Source organism: Crinia signifera, chromosome 3 (genome assembly GCF_055691185.1).
Source record: "Crinia signifera chromosome 3, ASM5569118v1, whole genome shotgun sequence".
NCBI lineage: Eukaryota > Metazoa > Chordata > Amphibia > Anura > Myobatrachidae > Crinia > Crinia signifera.
Window position 1 is genome coordinate 67,898,798 of NC_139219.1, and position 22,026 is coordinate 67,920,823.

Here is a 22,026-nt window from a genome sequence, read left to right on the forward strand (position 1 = left end):
GGTGCCCAAAGCTGACAAAGCAATTCGTTTCTATTGCTTGGCTGCTCTGTTATTGCAGAAATAATTACTGCTTTTTATGTTTTGTTTTTCTTCCCCTCTCATTAGCTCTGATTCAGTAGGATATGTATGAAATTACACCAGGCTCTTAGATTGTCTGAAAGGTGCAAACTAAATGCAAATGCTGAAAAGAGGAAAATCACATAGAATTCATTGCATAACAACTAGAAAATGTACACATTGTAGTAACCCAGAGCAACCATTCATCAATGAACTGTAATGGGTGTAGTGAAAAGGACACTCATGAAAGCTAATATCTTGTTTTAATTTTGTTGTATGTAGGGGGGCCCCAAGCTGACCTTTCGCACCAGGGCCCATGAACCCTTAGCTACGCCCCTGCCTGGCGGCATCCCGTGGAGCAGCAGGTCAGCGGCGGTGACCATATCTTGTTCTTGTTTGTCTGGTTATTTAGATGAAACCATCTCTGGGGCCAGGAGGAGATGGAAGCTCCAAATTGATAAATAGACCAACAAAGTAAAGAAGGACAGAGTCAGGCTCTGTAATATACTTCTACTTTATTTAATTAAAAATTAGCTACAAAAAAAAATATGTGCATTGCAAAAGTTTATACAGTGACCATTAGGAAAATCTTTAAGATACCACACACTGGACAATCTGATGCGGGAGTAGTCAAATGAGATTTATTTGGATGAATAAACCACAAGGGCTGAAATTGGTTTACTTGGCCAAGATCCACACTTCATTGTGACGGCCGAATAGTTTAAAAGGCCCATCATAGCCAGCACGTATAAAGAATGAATCGTCAAACAGGAGCCCGAGAGCATTCAGTTCTTCTGCTAGGGCTTTCGCTTTCCTGGAATATGTGTAGTCAATGGCATAGCCTCCGAAAGATCTGAAAGCAATGGAAGATCAGAGGTTTCAGTAGATAACAGAGGATAGTATACTAAGAATTGGACAACAAAAAAACAATGATACAAATAATAGTGTATGTAGTAATAGCATTATAAACCCAAGGGCAAGAGAGACAGATAAACTGGATATGATGGCGTTTGTTTTATAAATGAGTTCTCCTTTACATATTAGTTTGAGATGTGCTATATGTGTTAACTCTTTCTAGTCAAAATCACGATGTTGCTGCCAAACACAAGCCGGTGGCGATCCCCAGCAGCAGCCCATGCATAAGGCCGAATAGACACTGCCGGTCTAGACCAAATATTCTTGCCTGCAGTGTCTATTGGGGCCGCGGATCGCTATCGCCTGCTGTGTACACACAGGGTGATTCTGGGAAACCTTTTAAGCGATTTTTGACGATGTAATCAAAATCACTATGAAAAATCACCCTGTTTGTGTACCCCTTAACCCAGTCCCTCTCTATCTGTATTTTTTTGTCACTCTCTTGCCCCTTTGGGTCACCTGACCCTCAGTCTGTTTCTAGCTTGCCCTTCTTCTTTCCCAGAGTTCACAGGTTTAAGATAAATGAGTTTACCTGGGGTGCAAGAGAAAGCTATGATCACAGAACGGTTAATACAAATGAACCCAAATATATACATACAGCTTCACCTTGACAAAGGGGCATCCAAGCCCCGAAACGTTGGTTTAATTTTTTGCCACAATATACTTTTTGAAATTCCTCCAACTGCCGCAGTTTGATTTCTTCTACTATATACTGTATGTGTGTGTGCGGGTGAGTATTAGGGATCCCAATACTGGGATTCTCGGATTTCTATCCTGGGGTTGGAGCCTCCAATCTCAAAATTAAAATGTGCATGCCCGCCCCCACACTCTTAAGAACTGCTTCACAGCATTTCCCAGCATGTTGTGGCATCCAGAGGCCAATGCTGGGAATCCTGGGATTGAGGGTTTTTCAATCCCAGGATTGAAAAAATGGCCCTGGATTGGCCTCCCTAGTGTGTATTAAAGGTTGTATCAAAAGTGGAAAGTGAAAAATGTAATATAAACATATATGTGGATAACTTGGGTGCATATAATGAACAGGAATAGATGAGTGTAGTCATCACCTAAGGAGGCAAATAGTCATGACGACTGCGGCCTATCAACAAGGCGCAATCTGCAGATCTGCCAGCAGTGATGAAGGGTCAACTCATTCTGTCACTGTGGGTGGTGTTGATGTGCTTCATAATCATATTTGGAATTTCCCAGCACCACTGGTTTCACTACAGTTACTCTGGCAACAGTACTTGGTGGGAAGAGATGATGTGGCGTAACTGTATGCAGTATTACTTGTTGCTGCCAGCTCTACAAATTATGGCTATCCTGATGGATAATTCATTTAATCTGGGTGCAATAGTACAGAAGGGGGTTAGTCAAAATGTAATCCCCTATCACATATACCAGGGGTTCTCAAACTTGGCCCTCGGGGCCAGGTCCAGCAACAGGGGGGGGGGATCAGGGGGAACATCCGTCCCGGGCCAAAATGATCTGAGGGGCCCAAAGACAGCTCCCCCTGCTCAGCTGCCTGACCCCCCTGTCACTTAGATGCCAGCTCTACTGACACTCAGACATCAGCCTCGCTGGCACCCAAAGCCGAATCGCTTAGATGTCCACCCACCCCACCACTGCAGCTCAGACGTCTGGCTGCCTGTGGTGACTCCCAAAGGCATTGGGTGCGGACGGCACACTGTCTCTATTGGCTTGGTCAGGGGGTGGGGGTGTGTGGACCGCACACTGCCTCTGTTGGCTTGGTGAGGGGTTTAGCGGCTCCCCCGCGGCTGGCTTTAGACATTTCTTAAATTTCAAATGTGCCAACCAGTCAAAGCTTGCTGCACACAGGCCCGACTTGTGGTTAATAAGGAGTAGGAGAAACATGAGGTGCGCTCTCCTCACAGAGGGAAGGAGCCAGCGGTTGCAGCAGTGAGTATTAATGGTGGCATTAGACACTATGGGGTCATTCTTTATATGGAACTAGGGTGGGGCATTTTGCATATGGCACTAGGATTGGGTGAAAATATCTGCAGATGGGTAGGGAATTGGCTATGTAATAGAGAACAAAGAGTGGTTGTGAATGGTGCCGTATCAGATATGATACCGGTACTAAGTGGAGTGCCCCAGGGTTCGGTTTTGGGGCCCATTTTGTTTAACATTTTTATTAACGATATTGGGATAGGGTTACTCAGCAATGTATCCATCTTTGCGGACGATACAAAACTTAGCAAAGTCATCAAATCACCAGAAGATGTCACCATGCTTCAAAATGATCTTGCAATTCTAGATGAGTGGGCAAAAAAATGGAAGATGAGGTTCAATGTAGATAAATGTAAGGTTATGCACCTTGGGAGACACAACCAGTGTGCAAGTTACAACCTTAGCGGAGAGGAACTGGGTAATTCCATACTTGAAAAGGATCTAGGAGTCCAAATAGACAGCAATCTAGGATGTAGTGCCCATTGTAATGTAGCTACAAAAAAGGCCAACAAAATTCTGGCATGTATTAAGAGGGGAATGGAAACTAGGAACTCAAGGGTAATTATGCCACTATATAAAGCATTGGTGAGACCTCACCTAGAGTACGGAGTACAGTTCTGGGCCCCACACTATAAAAAGGACATCATAGAATTAGAAAAAGTCCAAAGGCGAGCAACAAAGCTTATTAGGGGAATGGAGAATTTAAGCTACGGGGAGAGATTAAGCAATTTGGGACTATTTACATTAGAAAAGAGACGTTTAAGGGGGGACATGCTCAACATGTACAAGTATATCAAGGGCCAATATAAGGAACTGTCACACACCCTATTTTCTACTAGAAAGGAATCTAGGACGCGAGGGCATGAGTATAGATTAGAAGAAAAAAGATTTAATTCAGCTAGTAGAAAGAATTTCTTTACGGTCAGAACAGTCAAACTCTGGAACTCTCTTCCCAGAGAGGTGGTAACGGCTGGCTCATTAAATGCGTTCAAGGCAAAGTTGGACAAACATTTACTGGAGAAAAACATCCATGGGTACAAATAAGAAATATAATTTGTCTGTAAAATACCAGAACCTACCAAATCAGCAATGGATATCTATACCAGGTTGAACTAGATGGACGCAAGTCTTTTTTCAACCTTACCTACTATGTAACTATGTAACTATAAGGGGCATTCTGTATATGGCACTACTGAGGGAATTTTGTATATGGCTCAACTCCCTCAATGCTCCGCACCACTACTCCCACCCTCTGTCCCTGCTTTACACTACTACTCCCATCCTCCCTCCCTACACTGCACTACTACTCCAACCTTCCCTCCCTACACTGCACTACTACTCCTACCCTTCCTCCCTACTACTCCCTCCCTGCTCCACACCATCCTGTGCTTGATGGGGAGGGGGGCCCCAGAGATATCAGTGTATGGGGCTACAAGATTTTTGTTGCCAGCACTGCTTAGGACCCCACACAGATCACTTTTTTTCAGGTCACCCAACAGATGCACTTATTACTGACTGACAGATTTTAAAAGATCCACAGGTGGAGCTAATTAGTTCACTTGTGATTCTGTGAGGAGACCTGCAAAACATGCACTATGTGGGGACCTGCAGACCGACATTGAGAACCTGTGACATCTACAATTACATGTTATTTAAACAACAGCACTTAATTGTGGATATTAGTATTCATAAGATTGGCCCTAACCTGTTAGATTACAGATATATATCCCAGGCAGTTCCCAGATTTGTTATTTTTACTATTCACATTCCATATGTTTTCTCAATTAGTGGAAAAGTACATCCTTTTGCAGTACTTTTATACTAAACGATACCACTTATAACTGTCTTAAATACATTCATACATGACTAACAATGTGTACAAAAGAGTATTTTAACAGGACTGCCAGAATATATCCCCAAAAGTAATATACAGTCTTATCTGCCCCTTAAATACAGTCCTGCGCTAATTCCTGTTGTAAAGAAGTCACTTACTTGACATATACAGACAAGGAAGGGGAGTCCTTAAGATAAACTGCAGGGTCTGATGGTGTGGGGGGATTCTCCAGTGGCACAAAGAAGGACATTGTAGCATTAGGAGCTTGTGATTTTATTAAAGGAACAAGCGTCAACACCGGCACAGTCATATTAATCTTTAGTCCTAAAGGAGAGTAAGAAAATAATGAGCATGAATTTCTGTTTCATAGCATAAACCTGTTATCTATAGAATATACATAAAATGTCAATTTTATTTTTTTCTTCATTTTTAATACTTTAGAAATCCATAAGATGCTATTTACTAATGTTGCACAAAGCCATAACTACCATAAACTGTTGTTGCCTATTGGTTGCTATAGATTTTACAGCAGATTTTCACCTTTGAGCAACATTAGTAAATAGTCCACAAGACAGTCCTTGTAGATAGAAATAACTAGAGAATGTATTTAGTGTTACCTACAGGTGCAAGTTCTCCTAACTAGGAATAGATATTGGATGCAGATACCACCACAACCAGGAGCTTGTCATAACATTAAAACACCTGTATAATATTGTGTAGGTCCTCCTCATGCCACCATGGCTTGGACTTTCTTTTCAAGCAGGTGCCACAGAAGCTCAATCTGATTGATATCTGTGGAATTTGGAGGCTGAATCAACACCTTGAACTCTTCTTTGTCATGTGACTCAAAAACCCCTTTCTGAACAATGTTTACTGGTATCCAAGGTCTCCAAACAGAACATTGCCCATAGCGTCATACTGCCACTGCCCACCTTTCTTCTTTTTGTGTCCTGGTGCCATCATCAGGATACCAACGCACATGCATTAGGTCACACAAATGATGTAAGAAACCCAGATTAATCAGACCAGGCCATCTTCTTCCATTGCTCCATCGTGCAGTTCTAAAAACCTGTCTGCCCATTGTAGAGATGCTTTCAGCAGTGGGCAGGGATCAGCTTGGACACTCTGACCAGTAGCTCTTCTGTGGGATCAGACCAGGGGTGCTAGACTTCACTCCGCAATGAGCCTTGGGTGTCCCTGACCATTTGCCATGTTACTGGTAGTCCTTCCTTGGACCACCTTTGGTATGTACCAACCAGTACATACAGGGAGCACCTCACAAAACCTGCCGTTTTTTGAGATGCTCTATCCTAGACATCTAGCCATCACAATTTGACCCTTGTCAAACCATTCAGATCCTTACATGTGACCATCTTGTCTGCCCCAACACATAAACGTGAAGAACTGACTGTTCTCTTGCTTCCTAATATAACCACCCCTTGACAGGTTTCATTGTGACAAGATAGTCAATGTTATTCACTGTACTGTCTGACTGAGTGATTTTAGTGCTGTGGCTGATGAAGACACACACACAATAATATATTTTATATATATATATATATATATATATATATATATATATATATATATATATATATATATATATATATATAATGCTCCAAACCCCCATAGGGGAATAAACGGCACTCAGGAGACGGTATGAAGTGAATCAACAAAACGAAGTGTATCCCAAATACACTTCGTTTTGTTGATTCACTTCATACCGTCTCCTGAGTGCCGTTTATTCCCCTATGGGGGTTTGGAGCATTATTGTTATTTCTTCTGGCACCGGGGGCAGCTGATCATCTATTATTGAGTGCCGGCAGACTTGGAGCAATATATATATATATATATATATATAGACTTCATCAGGGGTAGTAGGAATCTATATGAATAATAATGAAGGAGACAATATTTTCTCACAATCAGCAATAACAGGTGGTGTTCTTAATAGTAGGGTGTGATCTATGTTACCACAATAATAAGAATAGCTCCTAGAGCAGGGGTGTCAAACACAAGGCCCGCGGGCCAAATCTGGCCCACCAGACCCCTTCATGTGGCCCGTGCAGCCGCCGCCAGCCTTCACCTTTTATTCTCAATTTTTTTTTTTAAACAAGAAAGCCGCCTCTTCAGCGCATGCGTGGCAGCCTACAAGCCAGAGAAGTCTGCCCTCTATCGCAGTGCCGCCGGTCGTCAACCCCTCCTCCGCTCCCACCTGCTGTATAGGAGCCAGAGAGAGGAAAGAGCAGGTCCGTCGTGGTGAATGGTGCTGCTGCTGTGGGCTCCAGGTCACTTACTGTTGAGTGTGCACTGCACAGTGACGGGAGCATGCTGCCCCCCACTCCTGGATAGATAGTGCGAGGAGCGCTACTCACAGGAGGGAGGGGGAAATGCGCCTGTGTGAGAGCGCAGCTGTGTCCTTGGTGGTGGAGCAGCTTAGACTGGAGTGGACGCATCAGAGTGGGTAAGTGTCAAACTCTCTGCCTATGTGTGTGTGTGTGCACTGGCACATTGCAGCCCATCATTAATTGCTGTGTCCCATGATAATAAGCAGGACATATGCCCTAAGACTGAGTGCTGCCCCCCCTGTGCAGGCAGCGTGTGCCCTAATGCACTGCAGTTCACAGCAATAGCAGGAGGGAAATGCTACTGCTGAGTATACAATAATTGAATGCAATGACAATAATTTATGATAATAAAGAGTGGACACATAGTCCTACAGATACAACCGGCCCTTTGAGGGTGACCAAACTGCTGATGCGGCCCCCGATGAATTTGAGTTTGACACCCCTGTCCTAGAGAGTTAGAGTAATCAGTGTTGTCTCCTTCATTATCCATATAGAGTCCTACTACCCCTGATGAAGTCCATGTTGGACGAAACCCGTAGGGTTTCACTCATGAAATGAAGCCATACAGGTGTTGGATCTAAATTCTGTGAAAAGTGAATATTTTAATCTGCTGTAAAATGGAATAAATAATTTTGGTTTTATGTGTTTACATTTGTATCTATTATTTAATTATAATATGGTGAACATTGTATAGAGCACATTTCTATATCTTTTTGTTTTCTATCTACTCCCTTGTTCCTCAATTAACAATGAGGTTCTATAGAAGTGCTGCCATATCCAGCGCAACAAAAGGGTCACACTCTTCTGTATGTAAAAAAAAATATATACATACATACATACATACATACATATATATATATATATATATACATACATATACATACACACATAGCAATAGTGTACTGGAGCTCTTGTATAAACCCTTTGATAGGGTATTTATAACCTTAAAGATTTCCCATATTCCATAAGCAGAAGTCTTGTCCAAATGTTCTTTATTAAAAAAGCCCAACAAGGGCAATCTGCCTCAGTTCTTTGTACATTTGGTAGAAGCTTCGTACAGTTGGTACGGGCAGGTAAGTCCAGGAACAGAGCATTTTGTACCTAATGGAATTGGTCATGTTGGAGGGTATGCTATATCGCATCAGTGAAAAATACAAAAGTTAAAAACAGAACATGTAGAGAAACATGTACCGATTACATAAGGATACATTGACTAGGAAATATATATCACTATAGACAATAGGATAGTGTGTCGAGCAAATTAAGAGAAGTAAATATTTAAAATCAGCGGAAAATCTTTTAAACATGACTGCTAGGCAATATTCCTATAAGCATATAGATTCCCTTTGGTTTGACCATATCTAGCAAAAAAATCCATTTGGACTCCAAACGGAGCAGTTGTTTTTGTCTATCGCCTCGTCTTTTATTTAAAGGAATGTGGTCAATAATGATATATCTAAAATTTGTATGGTATACCTGGCTTAGAACAACGGTAATTGAATTGCCCGTTTGGGATCAGGAGTGTACCGGCCCACTGGATGATAGATAGATAGATAGATAGATACTACAAATGTGTTTATCTATAATGGGTCTGCAAGGTTAGTCTTCTTGTAAAGGATCAACCAACTTTACTGAGAAGATGGGACTGGAATAATCATGTACAACCTATTTGACCTTGACCGATTAAAATCTAAAATGAGGTTGGAAGTAAAGTGGTTGACTTAGTAATTATTTAAGTTGAAAGAGCATATTAAATATCATCAACATAAGATCTCTATATACAGTATAGCCTTTTTTACCTTTGTGTATCAATATCATATTGGTGCCTAAGTTTAGTATGTTGGCATTTGCACACTACAAGACAGTACATTTACTAAAGTTTCTAAAACTGAAAAGAGGTGATGTTGCCCATAATAAGTTTGAGTAAATGTATCCCTATGTTACCAAATACTGTGTATACACTCAGGGCCATCTTAACAGCATTATGGGCCCCCGGGCAAAGCAGTCCAGCGGGGCCCCTCCCTACACAACCTTGTGGGTGCCGCTGTACTGTATGTATGTGTGTATATGTATATGTTCATACAGGGGCGGATCCAGGAGAAAATGACAGGGGGGGCACCATCAGGGCCATCTTAACAGCAGTGTGGGCCCCTGGGTAAAGCAATGCACTGGGGCCCTTACCCATTCTCCCCTCCTAGGGGTGGGGGGTGCTATCAGCAGCAGCTGTGATGTCCCACGGGTGGCAGGGGGTGCTCTATCTTCCATTCAACATGTAGGACCTGGAGCAGTAACTTCTGCTAATTACTCCTTTACTGCACAGGTGGTGGGAGGGTGAACACTAACGTGTGGAAGGGGGCACTGAGCTGAATAAAGGGTCCCTTGTAAATGACTTCCAGGGAGGTAGGGGGTGTTTTATACGCAGGGGAGGGTTGGATAATGGAGTGGGCTTAATATTCGTAATTTTCCAGTGGAATGGCAGCTTGTTTGACTGCAGATATCGGCAATTATCTGTAATCAGATTTCTTAGACTTCAATAGTATAAAAACCTAGAGTCCCATCTTTCAGGAGGTGCTGGGGACTTGGGGATTAGAGATCAGGAGCCAGAGCATTCAATTGACAAAAATATAAAACTGTACACCAGACGTTTGGAGCTGGAGCAGGGACTGGCTGCTGGAAGGCTGATATCTCTGTATCTCTGATTCTGGGCATGATAGAGACAAGCCGCTAGTGTCGCCAGAAAGGGGATAGTCCCAGCTTTTGGCAAATACTCTCAGAAAAACCAAGTCAGAGAGAACCTGAGAAATATGACTGGGAATTAAATGAGTAATTAGCAGAAGTTAATGTGGACTGCTGCTTTGAAGTTGGATATCTCCAGTTCCCCAGGGCCGATTTTCAAAATTCTGGTATCCCTGGAAAAAGGGGATCCTCAGCTATCAGAAAAGGGCCCTTATACACCTGGGGCCCCTGGGCAAGTGCCCATTAAGCCCATACGAAAAGACGGCCCTGTATACACTGGTTATATGAAGTGTCAGTCTTAGGGCAGTGTTCAATGAGAATACTCGGCATGTGCAGAGAATCCTGTTGTCGCAGTGTTCCAGAGGGCTGCAGCATTCGCTGCCAGCCCTCCGTGTCACCGTATTTAATGCCGCAGGGGCTTGCTGCCCCTGATGGCGATTCTTAACCCATGCGGCGAATGACGCAGGGAGCCGGGGGACAGCGGCAGGCAGGGAGATGGAAGCCTCCTGCCTGCACCGGACACTGTGGGGCTGAAGCAGGGCTCCTGGGGACACAGGCAGCAGAAGCTGCCCCCCGGGAGAGCTAGCAGGGGACGCAGGTAGGGAGCCGCTTGCACTGCTACCGATCGTGCATATGTAATGATCGGGAGCAGTGAATATATGAATATCTAATGAGTGGCTCTCGGCCCCCTGCTGGCTGTTAGGTGTAAAAAAATATAATAATAATTTAAATTAAATATATATATTCATGTGCTGTAAGCACATGAATAAAAATAGCATGCCCCTTCACATAATAAAATTCCTGATTTTTTTACACCAAATAAAAAAAAACCTTTATTTTAAAAGTTCACATTTAGTTCACCATAAAAAGATGACGATTGCTACACAGTGACACACAGCAAAAATCACTTAGAAAACAATTCGCCATCTGATCATTGAATACACTCACGGCGAATCACATTGAAAAACCACAGTGAATTGCGGTGAATATCAGACGGCGAATTGTCCGTCATTCACTGTTCGCCGTCGGTGAATATTGCACGTTAAAAAGGGTGAATCACTTTTTCAGTAAAAAGATTCACCTTACAGCACGAAAATAGCACACATTCGCTGTAGAGCATGGCGAATCAGCCTCATTGAATACTGCCCTTAGTATTTTCTACCTATACATGTCTAATTCACTAATCAATTTATGCTATGGACAGTACTGTGGCACAGACATTAGCATTGCTGCAAAATTAAGCTCCAATGGGTCTGGAACCGACAAACTGCACAGCACTATGTCGTTTTGTGGCGATGTGTAAAGAAAGTATATGAAAATGTTATTTAGAAAATCCCACCTTCAGAGTTTTCTCCTGAAATATATTTAAACAGGCGGCCAAAACTTTTCATAATTCCAAACATATGTAGGTCCATGTTCAGCGGGGTGGATACCCAGCGAGTGTCGTTATAAATGCGATGCTCAAACTCCTGAAAGATACAACAATAATTACAGTGATATAATCAGAAATTGTTCATCATTTTGTGTATTTTGCAATGCATCATATTATCAAACTGCACAAGTCCTCACTCCCTGTAATATTTATCTGTCTATTGGGTCTAATTAATAATTATTATTTAATTTATTTATTTATGTTTGGGCTGATGCAAAGGGTACTGCTGGTGGTAGCAATTTCTGGCAATATTTAAGGACAAGAACCCTTGCTGTACTCCTTAAGGAGCCTATACACAGGGAGATTTTGCTGAGCGTTCTGAGCGATGCTAGATCAGCAAGATTCCTCAGCACACAGCGATGCATAGCTATCACTATGACCCCTACACACAGCAATGTAGGGGCATTCAGATGCGTAGCTACGGTGGCGCCAGTGGAGCGTGTGCTCCAGGCGCAAAGTTTTGCAGGGCGCCCCCCCCTGCTGTGTCCTGTGCGCCATCGCGTTTATGTGCCGGCCAGGGAGAGCTTGCAGTAAGTCATTGCTGCTCACCACCGCGGGCATACCTAACATTGCCATTCCATTAATTGCCTACTTCACTGCCCGGCTTGTCTGTCAGGTCGGCGGTGCAGACAGACATTCAGCACAGCAGTCTCCACTGCCCGAATAGCCCCCGGTGACGCCGCAACCCGGCGGGGCTGGGGAGATGTAGGGAGTGTGAGGTGACTGGTAGAAGACCATCACCGCACTAACAGCCAGCAAACGGAGCTTACACAGCCGCGACGGCACCCAGTGACGTCCTCACCAGGCACGGCCGGGGAGTTGCCGGGTTGTGAGCTGAAACCCCGGAGGCCACCCACTGACAGCGCTTACAGAAGCCGGGAAGCGCCAGAGAATAACACAGACTGAGCCAGGCATCCAGCCCCGACGAGGGACCGACTCCATGGCAGGGGATGCAAATTCCTAAAGGTAAACCAGGGGTGTGCACTGCAGGGAATAAGGATGCCAGCTCCCTGCAACACATCCCCTGGTGTATCACAGCACAGCCCGGTGTTACCCTGTCATAAGGGGAGACTCATTGCCTCCATCAGCCCCACCGGAGCCCCATTTCTTAAACCTTATATGCATGCTTTGTGATTATTTTAGTTACCTTGTATTTTGTGGCATGTATTTACTTTTGTACTATTTGCAATATTATTTCAATAAATCACAAAAGTGATTATAGCACTTCAATTTCTCTATATATCATTATTGGATACAGCACCACCTGGTGGCGAGTACATAGATATATTTACACACAGTTGTGACACTGATAGGAATCTTATACAAACTAGGGTGGCAGCGCTCACTCTCACACATTTCAGCATTATTAAAAAGGATTGGGGGACATCCTTCGGGTTAAGCAGCAGCCATTTTAGGTCCACATTTGTAGGTAAGCGCAGTATAACTTTCTATTCCTATTCACTGCCGCCGCCACCCGCCTGCATGTCTGTTTCATACCTCTGACTTCGGCTGGCCAACAGAATACAATGAAAGGGAACCCCTCCTCCTTCCGGTAACAGCGGGCTGTTGGCTGCACAGTGAGGAGTTCACTTTAGCCATTACACTGCAATGTGTGGGGGGAGAGTGAGGGGGCGCCGTGACATGGGCCTGCTCCGGGTGCGCTGGCTGCAACCTACACCACTGGGGGCATTTTGTAATCAATCTAGTCAGATTGCTTAGAAAATACCCTGAAAATGCACTGTATGAACGCCTCTTAAGGATAACAGTATTAAAGTTTGGAAAATGAAACAAAAAGCTCTATTACTACAAATAAAGCTTTTTTAAAATTATAAAATTGTTATTTTTGTTTCTAAAGGTGCCCATACACGTTACAATTATTCTATACTATATCGCATTTTATCACATTGCATAGGATTTGCAATGCAATGAGATGAGATCTAGATGTGCAGCACATACTTTTGTACTAGATCTCATCTCATCGCATTGTAAAACCTATGAAAAATGGGATGAGATGCGATACTGTATACAATAATTGTAACGTGTATGGGCACCTTAAATCTTGCACCAGGGAGCACATATCCAGGTGCACCTAGATTGGCCAAAGAATCAGGAAGTACTTAATGTTACCAGATATTATTGCCAGTGAGCAAGGCAATATAGACTTTTTTAAGTAGACCCAAAAGAACACCACAATAAGCATAAATCTGCCCCTATATGTCATTTTTAGTGCAGAGGTCCAAAATTATAGCAAAAACATCTATTACATTCTCAGAGCAGCTGGCTGCAGTTCATATTAATTACAGATGGAGCCAGGCTCCCTCTTGCTGGCGAATCGCCAGAACGTCACCGCTGGCGATCCGCCAGCAGCCCGGCGTCCATCTGATTGAGACGCGCGTCTCAGTTTCCGGGCGACGGGAACCCTGTCCGTCTCCACTTCAGGGAGACGGACAGGGTTAGGGGGGGGTGCGGACCGCCGACAAGACGGCGGGGACCCGGGGGAAGCCGTCGGAAGGGGACGCGCGCGCATCTCGTGGGCGCACGTCCCCTTTCGCAGATACAGATGGCGGGTGGTGGGGGTTAGCGGCTGGCGTCTCTATCGCCATCCCCTGCAAAGAAGAGACCCGCTCCATCTGTACTTGAATTACTGAACTTCAGTCTCCCTCCAGAACAGAATCCATAATTGAATGTGAATTAATGTCTGATTAGTGCCAGACTCTGGGCAGTATTAAATGAGAAAAATTCTCTGTGTCTTATGGCGAGTTTGTGCTTTTCTTGCGTTGGACGGGGACCTTTGCTCTCAAAAAGCGAGCAACCCTATTCAACGTGCACTTCTCGCCATCTTTCTAAGTGATTTTCACCGTGTCTCTCCGTGTAGCAATTCTCCATCTTTTCGTGGAGAAGTGGAATGTGAACTTTTAAAATAAAAGTTTTTGTTTTAATTTTGTTGTAAAAAAAATCAGGAATTTTATTCTGTGAAGGGGCATGCTATTTATATTCATGTGCTTATAGCACATGAATATATATTTAATAAAAAAATATATATATATATATATATTTTTTTTTCCACAGAGCAGCCAGCAGGGGGCCGGGAGCCGAGCCGCTCATTAGATATTCATATATTCACTGCACCCGATCATTACATATGTACGATCGGGTGCAGTGAATACACGGTCCCCTGTTGGCTCTCCCGGGGGGGGGCAGCTTGTGCTGCCTGGCTCCCGGGGAGCCCACCTCCCCCCTCCACATACGTTCTGGGGCAGGCAGGGAGACTTCCATCTCCCTGCCTGCCGCCGTCCTCAGGCTCCCTGCAGCGTCACCTCATACGCTGGATTGGCTGAGACTCGCCGCGAGGGGCGGCGAGTCTCAGTCACATTGAATAGTGTATAAAGTGACGTGACGGAGAGTCTCCAAACATGGAGAATCTCCGCAAAAACACGGAGAGTGCATGGCGAGCGAAAAAAAAAACACTCGCCATGCACAGAGAATATTGTCATTGAATACTGCCCTCTGATTTGGAAGTATAGCTAAAAGAGCAAGTCACTTTGTATATAGAACATGCTACGGGCCTGATTCAGACCTGATCGCTGCTGTGCAAATTTTCAGAGCCCTACGATTAGATATCTGCCGCCCAGGCAGAGTGAAAACCCGCCACGTGTAAGTCTGGGAATGATCATTGGTCTGCAAATCCATTTGCAACTCACTCACCATCGAATGATTTTTACAGTCTGTCCCAGTGTGCGTAACTCTGACCCTGACCTCTGCGCCATAGATAGGCTAATTGAGGCCGAAGCGGACGTCACACACCCTCCCTGAAAATGCCTGGGCACGCCTACCTTTTTCTGGCACTCCCAGAAAATGGCTAGTTGCCACCCACAAATGCTGGCTTCCTGTCAGTTGTGTTGGGATTGTGGTAAAAAAAAAATTTGTGGATTTTTGGCACGGTTTGGCTTTGCGCATTCACGATATGATCCATACGAAAGCGTAGTCATTCGATAATCAATCGCCTTGCAGATTCACGCAGCAAATGCAGTAGCGCACGCAGGGGGGGTTTCTGAGTACCCAGAAACCCCCCAGGAGTCTAAGCACCTTGGCCTGAAAGCTGAGGGTCCCCTCTTTCCATGGGTACAAGAATTTTAAAAATCGGCCCTTGGGAACCGGAGATATCGGACTTCAAAGCAGTGGTCCCCATCCAAGCCTGTTAATTGCTCTTCCCAGTCAGATATTTCAGGATCTGTCTGACTTAGAGTTTTTTTGAGGGTATATTCCAAAAGCTGGGACTCTCCCTCTTTGAAGGACACTAGTAGCTTGTCTCTACTCTTCCCAGAACCAGAGATATCAGCCTTCCAGCAGCTGGTTACTGCTCCAGCTCCACACACCTGGTATGTAGTTTTATATACTAGTTGGCAGAATGCTCTGCCTCCTGAACTCTGATCCCCTAGTCCCTAATACCGTTTGGTAGGTGGGATTCTCTAGTTTTTAATTCCATTAAAATCTAAGAAATCTAATTCTGGGAACTGGAGATATCTGCAGTCAAGCAAGCTGTCCCCCCACCAGAAAATTATGAATAATGAGCCCACTCCACTATACACCCCTCCTCTGCATATTAAACATCCTCTACCACCCTGGAAGTTATGTATCAGGGCCCCTTCATTCAGCCCAATGCCCCCTTCTCCCACCCCATCTCCCACCATCTGTGCAGTAAAGGGGTAATTAGTGGAAATTACTGATCCAGGCCCTACATGCTGAGCGGTTGATATAATACCCCCTACCACCCGGGGGACATCAAAGCTTCCCCCACCCGTACTGCTGGAGAATCGGTAGGTGCCCCAATACATTGCTATGCCCAGGGGTCTACACTGCTGTTGACACCCATGTATGTATGTATGTATGTATGTATAATATTATTATTATTATTAATATACATTTGGTCTATCTATAATACTTTAACTGACCCGGCATATACTGGGTCACCTAAGTGTCCATCTCCGTGCTTTGCTCCGCCCCTCTGGAAACCCCCTTCTGAATATCCTGCGTTTGCCACTGAAATGTGCAATGCACAGAGAGAAAATCATATATATATTTTGTTCTGTGCATGATAAATACTGGCTGCTATTGCATGCAGCTCACAAATATTTCACAACTTTATTTTTAGTTACCCATGAGGTTATTGACGGGTGGTAAAATAAAGTCGAGATTTCTGTCATGTGGAATTTCCTAATTTATTTTTCTTACCTTTTTAACTACAACAAAATGAGACCAGAATATGACGGTTTTAACTCTCCAATGAATGAAGGATAAAAAAAAATTACATTTCTAATAAACAGATAAAGAAGGACAAGAGCAGAGGTGCTCGACAAAAAAAAATCATTGGTGTTTCTATAATGGGTGGGGTGTGGTATATGGTCCCGACAATCAGGATCCCGACAGTCATTAGCCCGACAGCGGGGCAAGTGCAACAAAGCCCCTTGCGGGCACGCTGCACTCGCCATGCTGCGGGCACGGTGGCTCGCTACGCCTAGTCTATTCTCCATCTATGGGGGTCGTGGACCCCCACGAGGGAGAATAGCCGGTGGCTGTCGGGACCCCAAGTGTCAGGGTTTTGACTGTCGGGATCCCGATGTTGGGGTAATGTCTGTCCGGATCCCGACTGTCGGGAAACTGTCTGGCACCCAATGGGTGCACAAGGGCCCCTGGGTCCAGCAGGACGTACACCACACACACACACACACACACTACATTTAGGTTTCATTACATACCTTTCTGGAGTTCTCCGTCAGAGATTCAGCTACAGAACATGGTGGGAACCATATTTCCAGAGTCCTGCGTGTGGGTACACATGCCACAGTATACAGCACCATGAAGAGGAGGGGACCCTCCATTGTTAATATGCCCCTGCCTCAAGTCACCCCAAAAGGTCATGTTTTCAGAATTTCTTTAATTTTGCAAAGATGAGTTAGTTGCTTCAGTGGCGTAACTAGGATTTTTGCGCCCCCCCCGCCGCATATTTTTTTGCCGCCCCCTCTCCCACTCCCCCTCCCCTCGGCGCCCCCCCATGCCCATACCTGCCCAGCCGCAGCTGCATCTCCGGTCACAGTCCCGTCTCTCTCGGCGCGCCGGCTCCTGCTGCTATAATGAAAAGGGACTCTTAGAAAATGGCTACCCCCCATACTGCAGACAGAAAACTGTCTGCAGTATGGCGGCAGCCATTTTCTAAGTGTCCCTTTTCATTATAGAAGTAGGAGCCAGCGCTGGGAGAGACAGGACTGTGCCGGCACGCAGGCAGGTACCAGCAGACAGCGGCAGGTAACTATAGCCCCGCAGACCCCCGGCGCCCAAACTTTCTCTGCGCCTCCCCGCCACCGCGGGGGCTGCGGAGCTATAGTTACGCCAGTGAGTTGCTTATGATTGGTCATTCATTATTGTACCCTACTTGAAAGTGGAGATCCACTGCTACAAAGAAACCAGCACCTGCTGTAGCAGCCTTTGGCAGTTTTTGCACTATCATCTCTAATATCACTGGGAAGATGGTGCACTGCAGAAGGGGGGCTCATTGGGCAGTAAGACACCACAGCATCAAGTGGGAAGTGGTCTACAGTGTCTAGGCCGACAGTCAATAGGTTGACACCAAAAGATTGACTTGATCAAAAGGTAGACATGGCCAAAGGATTGACATAAGCAAAAGTTCAACATGAAAAGGTTGACACAAGAACAGTTCAACATGAGTTTTTCACAATTTTTTCCCCTTTTTTTGGACTTTCATACTTTACCATCCACATGGACTACAACTGCAAACATTGAAGCTATGGGAGCAATACGAGGGTACGCAATACACTAATTGGGGGTCCATGTCAACAGGTGTAGACATTGACACCAAAAATGAAAACATCATGTCAACATTTGTATGTGTCGACCTTTACCATGGTGACCTTTCAACCTATTGCATATCAACCTCTTGTTGTTGACCTATAGACAGTCTAACTAGACACCGAAGACCTTTCAATCCACACCGCATCTAGTACTGCATGTACCGTATCATTCAACCACCACACATTGGGCCTGATTCAGCATGGATCGCTAAGCAGCGTACATTCATTGCCTAGCAAGCCCATAAACGCAGCCCCTACACCAACCCGCTGCTGAATTCCTTCGGTACCATGCACGACTTTATCATACCCCCACGTTGGCTCGGAGTTGATCTTGTATAGTGTGGCGAGCGCAGCGTGCCCGAAGCATGGCGAGGGGACGCGGATTACTTTACATTTATTCCGCGTCCGCTCGCCAGTCTTTGGGCTCGCTGCGCCCGCCACACTATATAAAATCAACTCCACGCTGACAAGGATAGTGGGGGTATGACAAGGTCGGGAGGACGAGTTCCGACACCGCTCACCACGCTTCGGGGTGGCATGGATAGTGGGGGGGGGGGGTCAGAAAACCTCATTGTATGTAATACAACTGTATAGATAATGGCATGGCATCGCACCCTATAAAATCGCATGCGATTTTGCGGGAGATGCGATGCGATCCCCGGGGCCAACACAGCAGTGAATAAATGACATTAAAAAAAAAAATCGCATTGCATCGCACGGCACTAAAATGGCCCATGTGATGCGATGTGATTTAACTATGTTAGGGTATGTAGGAAATCTGGGCGCCCTGCTAGGAAACAAGTACCGGGCGTCACTCCAGGTCTCATTGCAAAACAACTTATTTACTGTGCAATTAGAGAGAGAGATACACAACAAGAGAGAGAGAGAGAGATACAAATACATAGTCCATCGGGTACTGCTGCCCTAGAAATTTGACACCATTCGTATGGACATGTATTTTTTGAATATACCATGAGAAGGGCTAAGGCTATGGGCAGTATTCAATGAAAAAAAATTGCCGTGCATGGCGAGAGATTTTTTCTCTCGCCATGCACTCGCCCTGTTCCGGAGGGCTCGCTGCCACTCCTGCTCCCTCTATTCAATGTGGTTAAGACTCGCCGCCACTCGCGGCGAGTCTTAACCCCTGCAGCGGACGAGCGTCCGCAGCAGGGAGCTGGCAGGGAGCCGTGGGACGGTGGCAGCCAGGGAGATTAAAGTCTCCCTGGCTGCCCCAGAACATATGTGGAGGGGAGGTGGGCTCCCCGGGACCCAGGCAGCACAAGCTGCCCCCCCCCCCCCATAGCCAGCGGGGGACCCAGTACTCACTGCACCCGATCGTGCATATGTAATGATCGGATGCAGTGAATATATGAATATCTAATGAGCGGCTCGAGAGCTTTGGCCCCCTGCTGGCTGCTCTGTGTAAAAAAAAAAAAAAATAATAATTAAAAATATATTGTTTAATTAAATATATATTCATGTGCTATAAGCACATGAATACAAATAACATGCCCCTTCACAGAAAAAAAATCCTGATTTTTTTACACCAAAATTAAAAAAAAAACCTTTTAGTTTAAAAGTTCACATTCCAGCTCTCCATGAAAAGATGAAGAATTGCTACACGGAGAGAGACGGCAAAAATCACTTAGAAAGACGGCGAATATTTCACATTGAATAGGGTTGCTCGCTTTTGGAGAGCAAAATGCTCCGTCCAAGGCGAAAAAAGCACAAATTCGCCATAAAACAGGGCAAATTTTTCTCATTGAATACTGCCCTATGTCAAGTATTTTGATGGAAAGTGTTGTTTTTTTTTCACTGGTCTTTGTATACATGTATTTTTCTAAGGAAGCAATGCCTGGTGGACAAGGATTACACATAGGCTTAAGGTGCGTACACACAGGGGCGATTTTGTGTAAAATCGCAGGAAATATGGTCGCTGAGCGACCATATTGCCCGCAATGGGAGTGTGCACCGGCGATATATCGCCGGGTGCGCGCTCCCGTTTTTGCCCCTGTGGTGATCGCTGGTCGCAGGAACATGCTCCTGCGACCAGCTGATTACCACTGCCGGGCTCCCCCCAGCAGTTTCTTTTTCATCAGCGACCATCTTGGGTCGCTGATGTAAAGTAGAAACTGAGCAATATATCTCCCCCGTGTGTACACAGCATAGATTGTGTTTGCTTGGAGTCAGAGCACGCTGAGATTTTTTGAAATATATATAATATTACAATATCCTGTCTTGTGGGAGTCAGAAGTTTTGCCTAGGGTTCCAAAAAACCTAACACCGGCCCTGAAACCAGACATACTGTAAAAGAAATACCTGCAAATAGAATATGAATTGCTATTTTTAAAGTCACTTTTTCTTTTAGACAGCTATGTAATTAGGTATAATAAGGGACATTTAATAGAGCATAATAGTTTAATCGGTACTTATGTATTATCTGGGCTCCCATGTTAAATGCACCCCATTTTTTCATACCCCTTCTATCCAACTACGCATGGAGTTGATTTTATATAGTGTGGCGAGCGCAGCGAGCCACCGCGCCCGAAGCGTGGCGAGCGCAGCGAGCCCCGCGAGGGGACGCGGTCTCATAAGAAAAACGGGAGCCCAGATATTACATAAGTACCGTTTAATCCATGCAACACAAATTGCTTATAACAAGCACAATTTAAGCTCATATATAAATAATTAATAAGGTCATTGCAAACACCCCTTGATGCTACAGCCTCTGCAGAAAGCCCCATTCTCCCCACTTACATCATATTGCTTCACCAGCTGGTACTTAGGACAGTCTAATTTGCAAAATGAAGGCAATTCCTCAGCCACTGCAACAGATGCAAACACAGCGAGCCAGGCCAGCAGCATCAGGTTCTTGGACTCCATGTCTGCCCTCAGGGTACACAGTTGTGTTTGGGGATGTGACTGTTGCTGTGTTATATATGTAACAGTGATGGGCGTGTCAGGAGAGCGAAAGACGAGGATTTTGTTTTTTTGGGGGGAGTTGTATAGCTTTACCAAAGTTATGTAACACACAACAGCCCTCCCCCAATCTGTACACAGACTGACATTGGCATATATTCAATGCCGTGGGCGAGCGGTGACTGCGAGCAGGACTTTTTGCTCGCAGTCATCGCTCACCCTGTCAGTATTCAACTGACCCCCCTCATTCGCAAATTCCCCCTCGCTCCGTTTTTTGAGCGAGGGGGAATTTGCGAATGTGCCTCCAAAAACTGCGAGAGCCGAGGCTAATTACAGCGAGTTTGCTGCACTAGCCGCAGCTCTCGCAGTTTAGGGGAATCCTCGCAGTTCTGTGACTGCGAGGATTCCCCCGGAACGTTGCATAGTGCGAGCGGCTGGCGCGGGGGTTAAACTGCGAGGATCACTGGTTTTCTGTGATCCTCGCAGTTTAACCCCCTCGCCGGCCGCTCGCACCGGCATTGAATACTGCACATAGTGTTTTATAACTTGTTGCTGGTCTCAGTCTGATGGCCAGCTATTGGATAGATGGTCTCTTTCATATGACAGAAGGAATATCATTTAATTGATCAGTTTTACACTTTTTTCTCCAGCTGCATCTATTTTTTCAATAGCCAGACCTTTGTGATATGACTAAGTATTTATCACTAGGAATAATCTCCTGTATCTATCTGTGACTGTTCTGTAAATATTAGGTGTCCTTGAGTTTTTGTAAACTGCACTCAAACAACTATTTACTTTATTTATTTATTTTGGTTTGTTTCCAAAATAATTGTGATCTAGATTGAGCAGATAGATTTCTGTTGATTCAGTCTATAGGTAACAAAGGGGGTGCATTCAGCATACCGGCAGTCATGGTGCCAGCATTCAGTATTCCGATGCCTGTATTCAAAC

At 44.9% G+C, this 22,026-nt stretch overlaps 1 protein-coding gene and 1 long non-coding RNA gene across 2 annotated transcripts in view; one reads left to right on the forward strand and one right to left on the reverse strand.

Moving 5' to 3' along the window:
* The window catches only part of LOC146063513 (uncharacterized), a 165,311-nt gene that overhangs the window by 58,964 nt on the left and 84,321 nt on the right, over positions 1 to 22,026 (forward strand). The gene's annotated exons all lie outside the window — the stretch shown is intronic.
* Positions 554 to 21,093, reverse strand: LOC146063508 (heme-binding protein 2-like). The gene is made up of 4 exons (XM_083175942.1): positions 20,914 to 21,093; positions 11,198 to 11,327; positions 4,933 to 5,098; positions 554 to 910 (listed from the first exon to the last, which is right to left on the reverse strand). The coding sequence occupies exons 1-4, from the start codon at positions 21,037 to 21,039 to the stop codon at positions 736 to 738; spliced, it is 597 nt and encodes a 198-aa protein (XP_083032068.1). The 5' UTR covers positions 21,040 to 21,093; the 3' UTR covers positions 554 to 735.

What these genes read in the sequence shown, in the direction of transcription:
- LOC146063508 (XM_083175942.1), bottom strand. Translation starts at nt 21,039, where the DNA reads ATGGAGTCCAAGAACCTGATGCTGCTGGCCTGGCTCGCTGTGTTTGCA. An exon ending in AGCTGGTGAAGCAATATGAT is followed by an intron (nt 11,328 to 20,913) that starts GTAAGTGGGGAG and finishes TGTATCTTTCAG; the next exon opens with GAGTTTGAGCATCGCATTTA. An exon ending in TCCTTGTCTGTATATGTCAA is followed by an intron (nt 911 to 4,932) that starts GTAAGTGACTTC and finishes CATTGCTTTCAG; the next exon opens with ATCTTTCGGAGGCTATGCCA.